Source organism: Rhinolophus hipposideros (assembly GCF_964194185.1).
Source record: "Rhinolophus hipposideros genome assembly, chromosome: 17".
Taxonomy (NCBI): domain Eukaryota; kingdom Metazoa; phylum Chordata; class Mammalia; order Chiroptera; family Rhinolophidae; genus Rhinolophus; species Rhinolophus hipposideros.
The window spans coordinates 111,723-131,969 of NC_138063.1; the positions used below are offsets into that span (position 1 = coordinate 111,723).

General features: G+C 44.0%; 1 protein-coding gene across 1 annotated transcript; it reads right to left on the bottom strand.

Moving 5' to 3' along the window:
* Nucleotides 1-5,756: 5,756 nt before the first annotated feature.
* On the bottom strand, nt 5,757-20,224 carry RBFA (ribosome binding factor A). Its single transcript, XM_081078629.1, has 7 exons — nt 20,047-20,224; nt 18,677-18,719; nt 17,848-18,024; nt 17,178-17,290; nt 12,518-12,602; nt 11,060-11,133; nt 5,757-10,015 (listed from the first exon to the last, which is right to left on the bottom strand). The coding sequence occupies exons 1-7, from the start codon at nt 20,205-20,207 to the stop codon at nt 9,640-9,642; spliced, it is 1,029 nt and encodes a 342-aa protein (XP_080934755.1). The 5' UTR covers nt 20,208-20,224; the 3' UTR covers nt 5,757-9,639.
* Nucleotides 20,225-20,247: the final 23 nt, after the last annotated feature.

Genomic DNA, 20,247 nt, shown 5'->3' on the forward strand with positions numbered 1-20,247 from the left:
CTTTTAATCTTCTCCACCCTCTCTGATTGCTCCTTGCATCTTTGTCAGCCCCCCTTCCTCAGCCCATCCTTGAATTTGCTCTCCAGGATTCTGCCCACTTCCATGGCTTTTTCACCCATACTCACTACCCATGTCCTACCGTGTTTCCCATAAAATAAGACCTAACCGGAAAATTAGCCCAATCACGATTTTTCAGGATGACATCCCCTGAACATAAGCCTTAATGTGTCTTTTGGAGAAAAAGTTAATATAAGACCCAGTCTTATTTTCGGGGATACACGGTATGTGCCAGGCACTGCACTGGGTATTGGAAATCCCATGCCTCTCATTTAGTATTCTGCATTCTCTTCCTTGTTCATCACAACCACAGATTCAAATTGTTATTTCACTTTCAAATCAATATATCCAATGCTTTCCCAAGTATCACTTCTATTTTTCTGGCTGCCAACTGGTCAGCTCCTCTTGGGTGTCTCACAGGCACCTCAAATTCAAAATGTTCAAAAGCAAACCTATCATCCCCTCAATAGCCTCTCTCAAAGTAGGCAGTGTGCTTACCGAATCTTCATTTTTCCCATTCCCAGTTCTCCAAGTTTACATCCTAAATGTTCCTCAACTCTGTACCCTCAACTACAGCCCTACTACCATGTGTACATTCAGGACCTGTCCTGGTTGGAACACCAATAGCAGCACCAGCATTGGTGCCTCGCTGCCTTCTCCAGTCAGCCATCTTAGCATCTTATCAAATCTGACCCTGTCATTCCCCCTTACCTTCAGCCATTCCAAATCCCCCACAGGATCAAGCCCAGAGAGTCATCATGGCATACAGGCTCTCCAAGGTTCCAGCCCATCTCCTGTTCCTTCAAATACCACACAGCGTTGTTCATTGAATCTCTTCCCTCCTCATTCCAGAACTAAATTCTATCCCATTGCCCTTCAAGGCTGAGTTCTGCTGGCCTCTCTTCCAGATAGACCTCCCTGACCACAACCACCATACACATACACATGACAAAACGTGGGTACTCCTCCATATCCCTAGAATATTCTGTGTCTTTTGCTGCACTCACTCTATTATCATTTTCTGCTAATGTGTTTCTAAGAGTGCTGTTACAAAAGGGACCGTATCTTCTTTTTTATTCTAGTCTCCCTCATGCCTTTGTTACTTAAATATATGCAAGTATTTTAATAAATAGAATAAAACTTTAATGTTGAATGGTTTTCCTCCAACACATTATGAAAAATTTTGAATGTATTTAAAAGTTGAAATAATTGTAGTGAACACCATCACCTCGATCTTACAATTAACATTTGCTCTATTTGCTATATATCACCAGCTATCCAACTATTCATCTCTGAAACATTTTTTTTAATGCAGTTGAAGAAAATTGCAGACATCAGTTCACTACGTCCATAGACACTTCAGCATGGACATATAATAAATGACATTGAAAATGACATTCAACAGCTTTGATGTTGAAAGGATGGTACCTCACCATGAGCAATCTGACTCAGTGGCATTCATCAAGATTATTTTCAAGTTTCAGGAAAGTGCATGACACAGGTGTAATCAAATCATTCAAAATCAGAAGTTAGACCTGAGGACCTACATGCTGGGCATGCCAAAGCACACAACCTACTTGGCATCGGTATGAGTATTGATGCTTTGATTTCAGTTGTTCAGTTGGGTGGAAAAGTGAAGATGCTGGGGCAGCTGGATGGCTCAGTTGTTTAGAGCATGAGCTCTGAGCAACAGGGTTGCCGGTTCGATTCATAAATTGGCCAGTGAGCTGCACCCTCCCCAACTAGATTGAAGATAATGAGCTGCTGCTGAACTTCCAGAGGGGCAGCCGGATGGATCAGTTGGTTAGAGCGCAAGCTCTCACCAAGGTTGCTGGTTCAACGCCCCCTGCAACTAAAGATTGAAAACAGCAACTGAACTTAGAGCTGAGCTGCGCCTTCCACAACTAGATTGAAGGACGACTTGGAGCTGATGGGCCCTGGAGAAGCACACTGTTCACTAATATTCCCCAATAAAAAAGTTAAGAAAAAAAGAGTTAAGATGCTGCAGTACCTTTCCTACTCTCGCAACTGGTCCCCCAGAGTCAGCATCAGTATTTGTGAAGATAATCATCCTGCATAAAAAGAGCACTCTGGGTGACCACGGAAGAGACAAATCTTAAACTGGCCCCAGTGCCTGATGTGTCAGCTCAAGACACCTTTGTAAGCTTTGGGTGAGTGATCAAAGTGCTAATACAAAGTGCCAGCCTCACATCAGGGCACAGACCTGGGCAGCAGAGTGGGCTGGATTTTAGTTCCCACTTCCCTATCTTGGCTTGTTTCCATGTAGAGTACGCACACTAGACAACTACACTCAGTAGCACAGTTTGGTGTACTACAAAGAGAAACTGTACACATGCTCATCTACAACAACATAAATTGCTAAGATTAATCTAAAACCACTGAAATTTCTAGGGGAGACAATGATTCTTTGTGAGCTACGTACTTACATGTGATATTGGCTTTCTCGCCTCTGTTCTACATCTGCTTTCTGTGTGTCCACTATGTGCCAAGGAGACAGTCTGAGCAGAAGACAAAAGCAGACTGATTCCTGCTTTCCTAGAGCTTATAGTCCAGCGGGGAGAACACCATCAATTAAATAATTACACAAGGAGATGTTCATTATAAACCGAGGCAAATGCTCCTGGAACGTGGGCTCCCCAAACATCTATGACCAAGACAACGGCTCTAGACTCGCAGTGTTGAAGGAAGACACACCAGAAGGACAAGTGGCCATCAGCAGATCAAAGCAAAGAGGGGTGGTGAAGGGAGATGTCCCCAAGCACCAGGAACAGCCCTACAAAGGTCCTGTAACTGGGGGAGCAGGGCACAGTCAGATGGAGCAAAGAAACAAGACTGGAGTAGAGAGCACAGGAAGGAAAATGTCATGAGGGGAGGGGAGGGACCAGATCAGGAAGCTGTTCTGGTTCTTTGAAGACTGATGAGAAGCCAGTGAAGTTTTAATAAGTGGGTTGATAAGAATCAGGTTTGCATTTGAAAAGTACAGCTAGCTGTAGTGTGAAGGAAGGAATGGTGATGCGAGGAATGAAAATTAGGAGACTGTTCGAGTGGTCCAGGGGAAGATGATGGTAGTTTGGAACTGAGATTAGTGTAGTAGCACTGAAGCTGAAGAGCAGCAGACAGCTTAATCTCTTTCACTACTTTAATTGATTTCAAGTTTTTTCAAAATGTGTCAAAAATCTACAAAAAAATAAAACGTTGCTATTTTGAGTATTTTATACATTTAATAACGTTTTGAGGGGCTTTGTACATAAATGACATTTTTATTTTAAATCTTTGTTGTATGGTAATAAATTTACCATTATGTTGAATTTTAGCAAGAAATACTTAAAACATACTAAGTGGTATCAATTAGACTTAAGTGTTATTTTACTATAATATAAGATCCAGTCTTATATAATATAATGTAGTATAAGACTAGGTCTTATATTAATTTTTGCCCTAAAAGCTGCATTAGAACTGATTGTCCGGCTAGGTCTTATTTTCGGAGAAACACGGTAGATAAATTAGAATCTATGGCATTGAAGACATAAAAAATTTATGACAAAATGATACACAATATGGCATACAAAACATCTTTGTTGTTGATAGTGCAAGACATAGGAAAACATATCTGAACATCGCACCAAAAGAGTTACGAGATACTTGAGGTGAAATGAACAAGACTTGATAATAGTTTGGATGTGGCCATGAGTCAATGTCCAGGATGACGGCATTGAGGATGGGTAGTGCAAACACTGGAAAGAGAATAAGGGGATCACAAGTTTGGTCTAAATCATGTTAAGTATAGCTGTTGAGACTTCTAGGTGTTAATAACAAACAGATAGTTGGGAATACAGGTCTGGGTCTAAGAAGAGAGCCTGGGGTAGAAATAGAAATAAGTCACATAATATGCATTATAATTTAAGCCATGAACATGGATGAGAAAACAGTGAATCAAACACAAAGGGATGCATTAGATGGAGTGTGCTTTCCGAAGTCACTTCTACACAGTGATTCTATTAATTTAATAGAATAATAAAATACAAGTCACTTTACAGACATCTTCCTAGGTTTATTATGACAAATAAGATAATGAAGTCTTACAATCCATGAGCATGGGATGTGTTTCCATCTATTTTTGTCTTCTTAATTTCTTTCAGCAATGTTTTGTAGTTTTCATTGTACAAGTCTTTCATCTATATGGCTAACTTAATTCCTAAGTGTTTTATTGTTTTGGATGCTATTGTAAATGGAATTGTTTTGTATTTTCAGATTGTTCATTGATTGTATGTAGAAATGCCATTGACTTTTCCCATTGTCTCTGTATCTTGCTATTTGTTGAATTCATTTATTACATCTAACAGCTCTTACGTGGAGTCTTTAGGATTTTCCTATACATAAGATCATATAATCTGCAGAGAGATTTTACCACTTCCTGTGTAATCTGGAGGCGTTTTATTTCTTTTTCTTGTCTAATTGCTCAGGCTAGAACTTCCAGTACTATGCTAAATAGAAGTGGTGAAAGGGGACATCCTTGTCTCATTCTTGATCTCAGAGGAAAAGCTTTCAGTCTTTCACCACTGAGTGTTTGCTGTGGGTTTTCATATATGGCTATTATATTAAGGTACTCTCCTATTTTTATTTTGTTGTTCTTCATAAAAAAGTGTGGAATTTCGTCAAATGCTTTCTCTGCACCAGTTGAGATGATCATGTTTTTTCCAATCATTTTGTTGATGTGGCATATTATATTGATTTTTCAAATGTTGAATGTTGCATTCCAGGAACAAATCCCACCTGATCATAGTGTATAATCCATGTAATATGCTCCTGAATTCTGTTTGCTAGAATTTTGTTAAGAATTTTTGCATCAATGTTCATAAGGAATATTGGTCTGTAGTTTGCTTTCCTTGTGTTATCTTTGCCTGGCTTTAGTATCAGGGTTATGCTGGCCTCATAGAGTTAGGAAGTGTTCCTTCATATTCAACTTTTGCAAAATTTTGAGGATTGGTAGTAGTTTTCTGTAAATGTTTGGTAGAACTTGACAGTGAAACCAGAGGTCTAGGGCATTTTGTTGTTGTTGGAAGATTTTTGATTACTGATTCAATCATCTTACAAGTTATAGGTGTATAGATTTTCTAATTTTTCATATTTTAGTCTTGATAGGTTTTGTGTTTCAAGAAATTTGTCCATTTCAGAGAGAATGAGATGGAATGATAGAAGTAAAGGTTGGAGTGATACAGGGCCACGAGCCAAGGATTGTGAGCAACCTGTACAAGCTGGAAAAGGTTAGGAAATGCATTCCCCCTACAGCCTCAAAAAGAAATGCAGCCCAGTGAAACCCATTATGGAGGATTTCTGACCTCCATTACTGTAAGATAATAAATTTGTGTTTTTAATTCACTAAAAAAAAAATCTGTCCATTTCATTGACGTTTTCCAATTTGTTCATATTCTCTAATAATTCTTTTTATTTCTATACAACTGGTAATCATGTTTCCACTTTCTGATTTTAGTAACCTGAATCTTTCTTACTTGATGTAAAGGTTTATCAATTTTATTGCTGTTTTGGAAGAAACAACATTTAGTTTCACTTATATTCTGTACTGTTTTTGTATAGTTTCACTTATCTTTGTTCTAATCTTTATTTCCTTCCCTCAGCTAGCTTTGGGTTGTCGAATGGACAAATAATTTTCCAGGCAGTCCATCAAAAGAGTTTATTCGGGAAAAGAAAAAAGCAAAACCAGCGTGGCAGTGAATGAGCACCTTCAGCCAGCCGCCAAGTGCAAAAAGTGAGTCTCCTCCCAAGATGGCCCCTATAAATAATCCCTCCGCCAGGAAGTTAGAACCATACAGTTTTAACAGGAAGTCAGGACTAGAGAGTAACAGGAAACCCAGCTCCATCCACAGACCTCCCAGTTCTTGGGTTAATTTTCTTAAAATCCCAGTTCACTTTTATCAGGGTTTAGTTTATTCTTTTTTGTATTTCCTTAAATTGTAAACTTAGTTTGTTGATTTGACATCTTGTATTTTAGTGTAAAAATTTATAGCTATAAATTTTCCACTTAGCACTGCTTTCACTGTGTCCCATAAGTTTTGGTATGTTGTGTGTTTTCATTCATCTCTAGCATTTTCTAATTGCCCTTGTGGTTTCTTCTTTAACCCACTGATTGTATAACTATGTCTTTAAATCTATTGAGACTTAACTTGTAGCCTAACACAGGTTCTATCCTGTAAAATGTCCCGTGTGCACTAGAAAAGAATGTGTATGATGTTGTTGGGTAGTGTTCTGTATATTTGTTAAATATAGTGTGTTAAGTCCTCTATTTCCTTACTTATCTTCTCTCTTGATTTTGTATCCATTGTTGTGAGAAGGGTACTGGTCTCCAATTGTTATTTAAGAACTGTTTCTCCTTTCAATTCTGTCAGTTTTTGCTTAATATATTTCGATAGTACACCATTGTGTGTGTGGGGACAGAGTCCCAGAGAGCAGTTTCCAGGCTCTTGGCCTCACGTTGGGAGGTGCTGGCTCGGGTAGTGACTGGCCATCAACTGTGATTGGTTGGCCATCAGCTGTAACTGGTTGGCCAATTGGCTACTGGGGTGTAGCTGCGAGGCTGCGTTGATTGGTTGGGTGGTTGGCAGGCAGGGAAGTGAATGGCGGACTGCGGATCATGTGGCTACTACTGCATGTGTCTCGCCCAGGGCCAGAGAGAATATAGTGGTATGACTCCCCTATTTATGGCTCCGTGGGTGTTCCTTTTTGGCCTAGCCATATCCTGAGTTCTTATGGGGGGAGCAGGAGCAGAGGCCCCGCAGGCCACCCCACACTACATGTATCTAAATGTTTATAACTATATCTTGTTTTATTGAAACTTTTATTAATATGTCCTTGTCTCATGTAAACTTTTATATTTAAAGGCCTTTTTTTATGATTAGTGTAGCTAACTAACCCTGCTATCCTTTGGTTACTATTTGCATGGAGTATCTTTTTACATCCTTTCACTTTCAATCTATTTATGTCCTATGATCTAAAGTGAATCTCCTGTAGACAGCATATAGGTGGACAGTGGGTTTTTTTTGTAAGGTTTTTTTGGACAGTGTTTTTTATCCATCCTGTCATTCTGTCTTTTCATTGGAGAGTTTAATCCATTTATATCCAAAGTAATTGCTGATAAGGACTTCTGCTATTTTGCTATTTTTCTATATGGCATAGTTTTGTCGCCCATTTCCTGCATTACTACTTTTTGTTTTTGTGAGGGGTTTTCTGTTTTTGCTTTTTGTAGTGAAACATTTAAATTCCTTTCTCATTTTCTTTTGTTTTCTTGTATATATTCTATAGCTATTTTCTTTGTGGTTACTATAGGGATTACATTTAGCATCCTAAAGCTGTAACATTCTCATCAGAATTTGTACCTGCTTAATTTCAACACACAAAAACTCGTTTCTTTAAAAAGAACACTTTTGGTTGCTGATGTCACAAAAGTACATCTTTATACACTGTGTGCCCAGCAAATAAACCAATAATTCTTTTAAATGCATTACTCCCTTAAATTACATAGAAAACAAAATGTGGAGTTACAATACTAGCATTTAATGATTTTCAAAATTGTATCAGTCTCTTAAATCATAATCAAAAAATGGTTACAAACTATTGTTGCAAGAAAATTAGCTTTTATAATTGTCTGTGTATTTACCTTTCTTCAGATCTGTATTTCTCTATACAGCTTAGAGTTATTGTCTAAGTCCTTTCATGTCACCTACTGGATTCCCTTGAGCATCTCTTGCAGGGCAGGCCAGTGGTACAAATTTCTCAGCTTTTGCTGAGAAATGTCTGGGAATGTCTGATTTCTTGCCTACTTTTGAAGGACACTTTCGCAGAATATAAAAGTCTTGGTTGAAAGGGATTTTTCTCTTTTAGCTCTTTGAATATATCAGACCACTTCTTCCTGAGAAAGAAGGTTTCTCCATTTCTGAGAAACCTGTTAATCTAATTGAGGATGCCTTGTGATGATTTGTTTCTCTCTTGCTTCTTTTGAGATTCTCTGTGTTTGAATTTTGAAACTATGATTATGTGTCTCAGTGTGTGTCTCTGAGTTCACTGAACTTCCTGGATGTTTCATTAAATCTGGAAAGTTTTCAGCCATTATTTCAATATTCTCTCTACCCCTTTCTCTCTCTGTTCTCCCATACTGTGTATGTTGATCTGTTTGATGGTGTCCCACAGGTCCCTTAGGCTCTGTTCATTTTTCTTCAGTCTTTTTGTTTTCGTTCCTCAGACTCAGTAATTTCCATTGTCTTACATCCCAGTTTGCTGTTTCTTTCTTATGCGTACTCAAATCTGCCTTTGAATCCCATTAGTGAATATTTCATTTCAGTTATTATACTTTCAAAATTTCTTTATGGTTTCTCTGTTTTCTATCACTTTATTAGATCCATTTGGTTCATACATCATTTTCTTGACTTTCCTCTTTTCTTTAAGACAGTTTTAAAGTCTTTGTCTAGTAGATCTTCCATCAAGTCTTTTTTCAGGGACAGTTTCTGTTGATTTTTCTTTTGAATCAGCTATAATTTCCTATTTCTTTGTATGCCATGTGGGTTTTTGTTGTTGTTGAAAACTGCACATTTGGATCTAATAATGTGGCAACTCTGGAAATCTAATTCTTCCCATTCTCTAGAATTTGCTGTTTTATTGATGTTTTGTTTTGTTTTGTTCCTAGTTGTAGACTGTCTGTGCTCAGGATCAGCCAAACCTCTCCCCAGGCTCTCTCTCAATTCTCAAACACCCTCCACCTTATCAGAAATGTACAAGGACAGGGGGGTCCCCGTATCTACAGAGAAAGGTGTTGGCGGCCTGCCAGCATCACAGATGTGAGGCAATGTTCTCCCTCCTGAAATGCTTTACAAAAATGGAAATGACATTCCAGGTTTCCTTGTTTCACCTTAATAGTGCACCTGCTTATCTGAGCTGTTAACCTCGTTTGTGTACTTCAGGCTGATGGTACTCAGTGAGTGCTTCTCCACGCAGAACTAAATGATGATGCACTTGACTTTCTCCATCGGCACTCTCGTGACACCCCCCAACATGTGTCCCTTCTCTGAGAGGCTTATCACGGCCACACTACGGACACTGAGCAGTACTCTAGCTGCACACGGGGCCATGTTTAAATAATTAAATCACCATCAGAAGACACAAAAATGTGGAAAATGTAGCACAGCTAGATTGTGAAAGGCACAGTTGGTGACAGTACGAGAGGAAGTGAGAAGGCAGTGACACCTTGTCTGAACTTGACTGATTTCACCTCTGCACACATTGAGAATGACCGTGAAAGCACGAGTTACAAAGACATTTCAGTGAGTCTGAAAATAATGAGCCACCTGAGTACCATCAATCTAAAAGGTTTTTATGCACTTTCCACACACCGTCTCACTTCTCATAGCGACAGTGACAAGAGTGCTCAGTGAGGACAACTGCACGCCACACAAAGGCTTCCCTGTGAGACACTAGAAGTGGCTGCGCTGCTCAAAGCAGAGGTTCCATAACGTGCAGCCTTCCCGTCCACTCCCTGGTGTCCTTAACAGTCCCTCAGCCCTTTCTGTTGTCACCTCTCTCCACCTCTGGCAACTGCTCTGCCTCTCGGAGCTGCCACTCGTGACCTGGGACGGTCTTCTCGCCATTGTCCAGGTGCTCTTCACTTGCCGCCCCCACGGGCAGTTCCTGGGAGAGGTCATTGCCTGGTTGGCGCTTGCACTTCTTCCTCTTTTTCTTCTGCTTTGTCAGCTCAGCCACCTGCTCGGGCCCCGACCACACTGGGCTCACGCCCCCACGCCCCTTGTCCTTCCTCCTCTTGTACTCCGCGATCTGCCTACTGAGAGCCTCATGATCAATCCCGCTCAGACTCGAGGACACAGCGGGGCCCAGGGTGTCGCATGGCGGTGGGACGTCTGGGGCCTCAGGGTCCCTGCAGGGCAGAAGCACTGGTGACACACCCGATCTACTCTGTGGGGCTCCCAGGGTAGTAGGCACCTCCCCACACCCACTGTCCCCTGTGCACGGTCCCCATGCCCTCCGAAGGGACACTGAGAAGACAGGACGGAGGGTGGGTCTGGGGCTAGCATTCTCCAGCCCAGAGCCACTGCGCCAACACTGCATGCGCCTGTGTGGCACGGGCCAGCCCAAGTCTGATGCAGCAACCTGCAGGTCACTGAACACATTTCAACGCTCCCAGGTACACACTCCAGTGCACCAGGCGCCAGTGACACACACTATGGTTGGGGCCTTTTACATCCATCACTCACATTCCCAAATGATGAGCCAAAAAGAATGAATTGTCTAGTGTGAAAACCAAACCAGAGTGATGCTTTCAAAACCCCAATCTGGGGGTCACAGCTCGGAATCCCCTAACACTTCACTCAGGAAGGTTCCATGCCGCTAGGTCTGCCTCCCCATCTGCCTCCTTGGTGCTGCCTGGAGCCTCCGCTCTGGCTCAGTGGCCCTGCGGGCTCCCAAGGCCCTGACAGTGCGCACGCGAGGGTGATGCAGCCGGCTGCATGCAACTCCCGCACATGGGACGGCCCTTCCACACACAGCCCTCGAATCCTCACGTGCCTTCCTCGGAGGCAACGCTGCCCCCCACTGGGTGTCTCACCCCTCCTAACACACGACTGACTTCTCCATGATGGTAACTGCTTCCTGTCAGTCTCCCCAACAAAATGCAGGCACCGAACACACCACTGTCCTCCGTTCTGGCCTGTCCCCTAAGTGCAAGGACAGGGCCTGCCATGCACTGACTACAAGAAGAGGTGATGGACACGCGTGTCCTTCACCGACACCACAGGCACTTCTGGGTGGACCTGAGGACCTCGTGAGGCCAGGGCACTGTCACCAGGCTGCTACCACAGCACAGGGCAGGGCCCGGCCGCAATGACAACTGGAGGCGCCATGGACATGCAACCCACACCTGCGTCTGTGCCGAGAGCACCCAACACATGCCCATTTGCATCACCTGCAGCTGTTCTGTATGCCGTCGTCCTTTTCATCAGCGGGGCCAAAGTCAGCAACTGCCAGTAACCGGTCAACCTGAAAGGGAGCAGACCGAGGATGACTCAGCCACACCTCCCGGTGCTTGTGTCAGAGCCTGGATCCAGCTAACCTCAAGCGTCACGTGTCCCCGGGCTGGCTCGGCCGGCACTTCACTGTTACTCCTTCCAATAACACTGTCCAAATGATGAGACCTGTTCCAAGCCTGTGCTTTCACACACCTGTTATTTTAACAATTACATTTTCTCTCATAACAAACAGTTTTTAAAAACTACATTTGAAACTTGTAAATGTTAGTCAAATTTATGGGAGAAAGTTAGATATTAACTGAATTAAATAACTAATATTTACTGATTTGTCAAATGCTTGCTTTGCCATAGAATTCGTTTGGGGAAAAAGCCCCTCACATGGCCACATAAAGTCAGTTGGGGCCACGTCGAGTGAGCCCAAGGCAGCTGAGAGGCCCAAGCTGCAGGGCTCTCAAGCTGCCCACCCGAGGGCCTCACCTAAAGGGCGCCCTGCTCCCTGCACACCCAGGGGCGGCTGACACATCCACCTGCCCGCTCCACCCGCCTCCTGGTTGGTTCACCAAGACTGTGCGCTGAGGGCCGACCTCAGCGACCGCTTTAGTGCAAGCCAGGGTGGGGGTGGGGGTGGGTCCTGCCATTCTGCAGCAACCAAAAGCACCACACCAGTGACCATTACAAACGTGGACAGAAGTAGAACCAAAAGAAAAACCAGTCCAGACTCTGGGTGGTGAACACACAATGGGATTTATTGATGATGTAATACGGAATTGTACACCTGAAATTATGTAATTTCATTAACAATTGTCACCCCAATAAATAAATTTAAAAAAAGAAAAACCAGTCCACAGAAAATACCAGAAATAGGACTGACGATGCCACAAAACTAGGACAAACTGGACTTCTCCAAAGTTAAAACAGGAAGCAAAGATTCTCAGCACACGTTTCTGACAAGGGACTTCGACTGGGTACATAATGAAGTTACACACATCAACAACAGCACAAATAAAAACGGGTAGGATCTGAACAGAACTCAGAAAAGGTGTGACCCACGGGCAAATGAGCAAAAACCCAGGATCGTGAGGCAGCAAGAAAACACACAGGAGGAAATCTGGGGAGGTGAGAGGAGGTGGCTAGCACCAGGGGTCGGGGGCAGTTCTGACTGCCTGAAGCTTTCAAATCGAGGAATGGAGATTTGGTTCACTAGGTAAAGTGACAGGGATAGCCAGAAAATGAGGTTATCTCTGGCAACTTAGGCTTGGAAGGGGCAAGGGAGCCCTACTCTTCATTTGCGCCCTTCTAAGTCTACCTGTTTTAAACTGTATACATTATCTTTTTAAAAACCTTACTCCTGTAAAAGTTGACATCATTAAAAGTTTATTATGTAAAGGCCTCACCTCGGCTAGGGCTGCATGTCCTTTGTCCTGAATAAACACAATTGGCGGTACGTTCCTCAGAGTCTGCTGGGACATCAAAAGATGCCTGGAGAAAAACAGGGCAGATTTACACTGTGGTAGGTGACACTTAGTGCAGAAGTGTGACAGTGTCAGGAACAGAAACATGACAATCTTGTGAAAACGTAAGAAATAAGATCCGTTATCACATTATCCTAAGATAAATATATCAGTGGGCAATGTCTTCTTTAGCCAATGGCACCTTACGAAAGGGTAAGAAATACATCATCAGCACGACGGATTTTACTTTTCTAAATGCAGCTTGTGAGGTCCCTATAAATAATTGGACCCGAGTGCAGATAGCCTCCTGGACTCCACGGATGGGCACTAGCCACCTGTCCATGTGACGTCCTCCACTCAGCCGACATTCAATGGCCCCAAAGTGCAACACAATCCCCAAGGATCCAGATCTCAGATGTGGGAGTGATCCCTGTACCACTGACACGTAACTCAGCAGACATAAGGCAATCTGGGTGTCAGTACCCAGTGAAATGGGGCTGCAACACACAGCAGGCCTGCTCAGTGACTCACTGCCTTTCTTTGCAGTTATGGAAAAACCCTTACACTAAGCCCTGCGTGATCAAAAGGGCTGGGAAAAGGGACATTCTGTTCAACTGAATTTTCTAACTATCTAAAAATTAATCAGAAGACATTATCTCGATAATTGTAGGAAATCTCTCATATTTCTGTTAAATGTAAGAAATGAGGGCCAGACCGGTGGCTCAGGCAGTTAGAGCTCCATGATCCTAACTCCGAACGCTGCCGGTTCGATTCCCACACTGGCCAGTTGTAGGGGGCGGGTGCCTATAAGGCACCATCACATAACTGAGAAGCATGAGATAGAGGAAGTTACTTGGGTCTTTAGATAACACCCACATTTCTGTAGGGGGTGTCTGGATGGCTTAAGATGCTAGCCTGGGGCAACCCTTCTTATGTTAATGCCCCTCCACCCAGCAGAAGAATGTATATAACCCCTGATTGAGCTGCAATAAAGAGAGACTTGATCAGAACTCCTGTCTTGTCTCCGGTCTTTGTGTCTCCCATTTTCCTCCCTTCTAGGTGCTTCGGGGTCCCTCGTGTAGTGTCCCGCGGGTCGGGACAGCCAGTGGGCTCTCAACCACAAGGTTGCCAGTTAAATTCTTCAAGTCTCACAAGGGACAGTGGGCAGCGCCCTGTACAACTAAGATTGAACACGGCACCTTGAGCTGAGCTGCCGCTGAGCTCCCGGATGGCTCAGTTGGTTGGAGCGCATCCTCTCAACCACAAGGTTGCCGGTTTCGACTCCCCCAAGGGATGGTGGGCTGTGCCCCCTGCAACTAAGACTGAAAAGGACAACTTTACTTGGAAAAAAGTCCTGGAAGTACACACTGTTCCCCAATAAAGTCCTGTTCCCCTTCACCAATAAAATCTTTAAAAAAAAAAAAAAAGAAATGAAATTAACTGACAATTGCTCAGACACAAGTTTACACTCCCAGGGATGACGGCAATGGACGTCACTGACCACACTGTAGGCCGGCTAAGGACATGGTGTGAAAATACTAGTTCTGTGTACTACTGACTTTGCAACATCTGTCCCCTGCCCCTGACAATGAAGGATGATGTACGGGGAGGGGCAGACGGGACAGAGAGAGGAGAGGGGAGCAGGAAGGACAGACTCAACTGTGAGGGTGCAGATAATGGGGTTTCTGCATCTTTTAAGCCTGAGGAGAAAACTAACCTCTTTACTGTCACCCAGCTCAGCAGTTCTCAAAACATCAGGACTCCTTTACACTGAAAAAATTACTGAAGACCCTGAAGAGCTTTTGTTTATGTGGGTTGTGTCTACCAATGTTTGCCGTACTAAAAATTAAAACTAAGAATTCGAGGGTGGCCGGATGGCTCAGTTGGGTGGCCAGATGGCTCAGCTGGTTAGAGCGCGAGCTCTGAACAACAGGGTTGCCGGTTCAATTCCTGCATGGGATGGTGGGCTGCGCCCCCTGCAACTAAGATTGAAAACGGTGACTGGACTTGGAGCTGAGCTGCGCCCTCCACAACTAGATTGAAGGACAACGACTTGGAGCTGATGGGCCCCGGAGAAGCACACTGTTCCCCAATATTCCCCAATAAAATTTAAAAAAAAAAGAATTTGAAAAATATGTATGTAGTAATGCATTTTAAATAAACCTACTAAACATCCATATAGACATTTTTAATGAAAAATAACTATTTTCCCAAAAAAAATTTATTGAGGAGTGGCACTGTTTACACAGTTGCAGACTTCTTTCCTGCCCAGCTTAATGGAACCCAGCTGGGTCCTTATGACTGCATCCGCATTCAATCTGTTCCGATGTTATTTTGGTTGAAATATAAGAAGAAAATTTGGCCTCATACAGATCTGTAACTGGAAAATGGAGGAGTACATGAATATCCCTCAGAAAAGTGTGGATTTTTTTGTTTTTTTAAGGAGGCGCAGCTCACAGTGCCTCAAGTGGGGATCGGACCAGCAACCTTGGTGTTATTAGCACCACGTTCTAACCAACTGAGCTAAGTGGCTGCCCCAAGTGTGGATTTTTTTGACACTAAACAAAAACTCAACAAATGGTAGTTTTTTAAAAGTTAGTTGCAATGTGGAATCTGAAACCACATCAAGATCGTGTCCTACTCTGTCACGTGAAAATCCACTGGTCTCCTGCACTCTGATCTTCCCCGATGCATGATTCTGTAACCTCACGCACTCTTCATCAGGAAAGACTGGGTCACCAAGCTACAGTTTCAGAAGGTTGACAAATTTTACTACACGATATTGCACTTAATATCACCACCAATCTTATCCAGAGTCCCTAAGTATTAGAAAGCTGTCAACCTCACAGTGGTAGACACAAGTTTTCTAAAATTCTGATTGTCACTTGAAAGCTTGAATGTTATCACTAGCAACAAGTATGGTCAGTTGTTGACCCAGCAATCCTTCTGCTGGGTATCCACCCAAAAAAATCTGAAAACATTTATCCAAAAAGACATATGTACTCCAATGTTCACTGCAGCTTTATTTACAGTGGCCAAGACATGGAAACAACCAAAGTATTCTATAATAGATGAATGGATAAAGAAGTTGTGGTATATTCACAACGGAATACTATGCTGCCATTGGAAAAGATGAAAGAGTGCCATTTGCGTCAACACAGATGGACCTTGAGATATAATGCTAAGCGAAATAAGTCAGACAGAACTAGTAGAGAACTATATGATTTCACTGATACGTGGGATATAAAAACTGAAAGCAACAAATGAACAAGACAAACAAATGAAGAAACAAAAACTCATAGACACAGACAACAGTTTAGGGGTTACCAGAGGGTAAGGGGGGAGGGGTGCTCTAGAAGATGGTAAACAGGGTCAAATATATGCTGACGGAAGGAGAACTGACTCTGGGTGGTGAACACATAATGTGAAATGTAGATGATGCATTACAGAATCGTACACCTGAAATCTATGTAACTTTACTAACAATTGTCACCCCAATAAACTTTAATTTAAAAAAAAGGGCCAGCGCGGTGGCTCAGGTGGTTGGAGCACTGTGCTCCTAACGCCAAGATCACCGGTTCAATCCCCACATGGGTAAGTGAGCTACGCTGTCTTCAGCTAAGATTGTGAGCAACAGCTCCCCCTAAAGGTGGGCTGCGGAAAGCAGCCAGGGATTGGCGTGCACTGCCGTGTGCTGCTATGGGATACTGTGTGCAGCTGTGGGCTACCATGTGCCACCAAGAGTGTGCAGCGTGAGTGGTCGGCAGTGGGCGAGAGCTTCCGTGCACTGCTGTGAGCAACCGACTGACGACTGGCTACTGACTGCTTTGGGGGGGGGGGGGTGGCGGCACAAAACTAATAATACCAGCATGGGCCAGGGAGCTGTGTCCTACACAACTAGACGGGAAAACAATAGCTTTAACCAGAGTTGGGGGCAGGGAGGCACAAGAAAGGAGGGGGGAAGTATAGTCCGTTGTTTTCCCTTAAGTGACAGGCTTACTTGTGTCATTTGAAGAACCGTGTCAGTCGAATACCCAAATCTGAATAACTACAGTTGGTTCACTTGCTCCTCCGAGTGAAATGGTGTCCTTCTGCTCAGTCTAGCTAGCCATCACCACATTCTGCCAGGGGCAGCCTCCCCCTCAGCCCTTAGCGAGCACTCCACCATCCTGCTTGCCAACAGACTCAGACCCAAGCATTGAAATTTAATGACATTAGTAATTTCTGCTGGTCCATCAAGGCTACTCCTAAATACAACTGGCCTTGATTTGACTGAGCAAGTGGCATGAAGCTCCACTGACCACCAGGCCACCTTGGCCAGCAATTTGACCCACGTGGTTTCAGTGCCATTGTGTATAGTGAGAAAGGGACAGAACATGTTTCTGGGGAAGCAGCTTTAACCTCACAAACCCCTGAAAGGGTCTTGGGGGGCCAGGGATGCAGGACCACTCTTTTTTAGAGAACCACAGACCTAGATTACAGCTCATGTGAGAAAATAAATTATACTCTGAAGTTCAAGAAAATGCTTCCAAAATTTTCGTACTGAAGCAAGGTGGGAGCTTAAGTTGCTGCAGAAAGCACCCCTGGCAGCCAGCGTGCTCACCTCAGCTGCGTGGAGCTCCTCTGCAGGACAGCCTTCGCATGTGTGTCCCTCTCGGCAGACAAAGTAGCCTTCCAGTACACCCGGCACGCGGAGAAGTCCCACGTCACAGACACCTGAGTCCGCCCGGCAAAACACTTTCAGCTCACGTGGGCTTTCCGACGAAAACCCAAGCGACGGCAGTCTTCAGCAATCCGCCACCTGAGAGCGGGTGCTCAGGCGGGTACACTGCCACAGTCCACCATCCCCACCACACACCCAGACACCAAACCCTCAGCGCCCACGCCACCTCGCGGCTCTCGTGACAACACCTGAACTGCCCGTGTATCCTCATCATTTCCTTTCAGCTGAACTTACTCTAAGCAGATAGACGGCAGAAGTCACCTCCCTCACCTCTACACAAAGACAAAGACAGAGGTGGCCACTTCTAACTTGGCCCCCAGGCCTCCCAGGTCTGCACTTCCTCACACTTATTGGGCGTCTCACCACACACTCCGTACTGCCTGGTCAGGGACCCCGTGTGCAGCAGGAATGTGCCTCCACACCGCACATGTGGGCTTACACTGGCACACTCAGCACCATTCCCACAACGCAAACTAAAGACCTGGCGAGGGACACGATCAGGCCTGCAGACCTCAGCCCCAACACTTCCCGATGTGCCCAGGCCGGCTACCTTGGAGAGCTCCACGTTCAGGTCATAGATCTCTTGGCTCACTTGGGGGGTGCACAGCAATTCGGTGAGTGCTTTGTAGAGGAGGCCGTTCAGGGCCCTGAGGCGCACGTGGTCTTCCTTCTTGGTTTTCTTTGAGGTGTTCTTGGTTGGGAATTCCAGCTGGGATGGCTTGTAAATCTCCATGAGGATAGCACACACAAAGGCCAACATTAGACTGTATATTAAAACTGCACTAACTTCCAAAAGGGGGCAGCTAGGAAGGACCTGAACACCTCACAAACAAGAAACAAATGTTACTCTCACCTATCTTAGCTTTCATTAAGATACAGTGTATTTTACAGAGCTGGATCATTCCAGATTTTACCCAACATCCCTCCAAGATTAAAAGTACTGCCACTATGTAGTTTTTTCTAAAAAATATTTTATTGAAATATAATCTACATATCATAAAACTCCCTCTCTTAAGAGGTTCAGTTCAGTGGTTGGATACAGGGTATTTTTTTCCAACAAGAGCCATTCATTATATAAACGTTTACAGTATATCTACACACGTGTTTCACACACACACTCACACACACACACAAAAAAAACTGAATGGACATTCCCATATTAGAATTTGATCATAGATATGCCATTCTGGAAAATTTATGTCAGGTTTGTTTGTTTAAATCAAAATTCTATGTTACCAATGCATCTAGTCCCACCCCTATAGACTTTGTCCCCTTCAGTATGGAAATGGAAGGACTGCCAGGCAAGAGCTTTGCCGACTTTTGGAACCTCATGCCCATCAAGGTTCTAAAGTGGCTCATCGCTGCTGCTGTCTACTTACCAAGTGAGGACCCAAGGAAGGACCTTCATACCAAAACTTTTTTCTATGGGGAGAAAATAAAACTATGTTGGATATTGATAGAAAATTAAAGAAAAAAATGTTACATAAGCTAACTTGAGATTATGATACCACAACTGTATCTGAGAGCTAAACAAAGTCTTCCTCTAGTCCAAACGGTAGAGAAAGAGAAACTTAAAAATACGTGAGCCAAACTGCAGATGAACACTGTGCTTTGACAAAGCTGTTTCCCGGGGGCGGGTAACAACCGACTCACACAGGTACTGGGGTCGAACAACTAAGTAAATAGGTGGTGGGTAGGGGAGCCAGGCTTTCCATGTTGCAATGGGAGGTTACAGAAGGGCAAAGAAAGGAAGCTAGAATGATCCGTGTGGTAGTGGAATAAAATTGGAGATCTGTATGATCTCAAGTTTCATTTAATACAGATACCGGTGGTGACATACAGAATCGTTTACAGTGAAGTGTATACACATGGGTTAATGCACACACCAACTTTTTGCTTTGTCACCTCCAAGGGCCTAAGAGACAGACAACAAGCAGCAATGAACATACTGAGCTGAGATCATGGTTTCTAACGCCATTCTCCACTAATGGGAAAGAGAGCTCCATGGAGAAATGGCTGATTCATCGACTTGAATAATACTCTATCAATACTGGCTCATTAATTATAGCAAATGTGCCAGAACAACGTAAGATGCTAATACAGGGGAAACTGGGTGTGGTTTATGGGAACTCTGTACTATCTTTGCCAATTTTTCCATAAATCAAAAACTGTTTTTTAAAAATAGTCTACCAACAAAAATACTCTGAAACAAAAACAAAAAAACTCACCACATATACCTACAAAAGTAGCATGGAAATCACCATTATACTTACCTCTTATAAAAATCTACCCTGACAAGCTTTCTTCGTTCCTCAAATCAATCCCACATGCAAAGAAAATTTCTCATGGTTTTCAAATTTCTGTCCTTATTTGATGAAACTACTCTCCTGAAAAATGCTTCTAGTAACAATAATCAATATAAATGGACACATCACTTTGCTGATTATGTTCATGATATACTATTATTTTTAAAGAGACCTAAAGCTATGTTATCTCAACTGTAAAAGACCAGAAAGAAGGTGGGGTGGGAAAAACAGCAAATGTTAACAGGGAGCGTGGGATGGGTGGTGACCTTTCAATAACCACGGATCTGACAAGCACAGTCTGAGCCTCAGGCCGAGTGCTGGGAGCCAGGGCTCTGGGATCCCCGCCCTTCGCGTGGACGCGCGCCCCGTGGGCACCACCCTGACCCCGTACCCTCGCGTGGGCAGCCCCATCCCCCCGCCCCGCCGCACTCGGGGTGCGTTACTTGGTTTTCGAGGCAAATTTCTTGAGCAGGTTCTTGCCGCAGGGGATCGGCGAACCGTGCAGGCCCCGGGCGCCACCTGAAAGAAGCCCCGCATGGCGGCCGCCAAACAGTGCCCAGAGCTCCGCGCGGAACCCCCACAGTCCCTGGACCACAGGCCACATGGCCGCCGAAGGAGCGCCGGAGCGGGATGACGTACAGCGA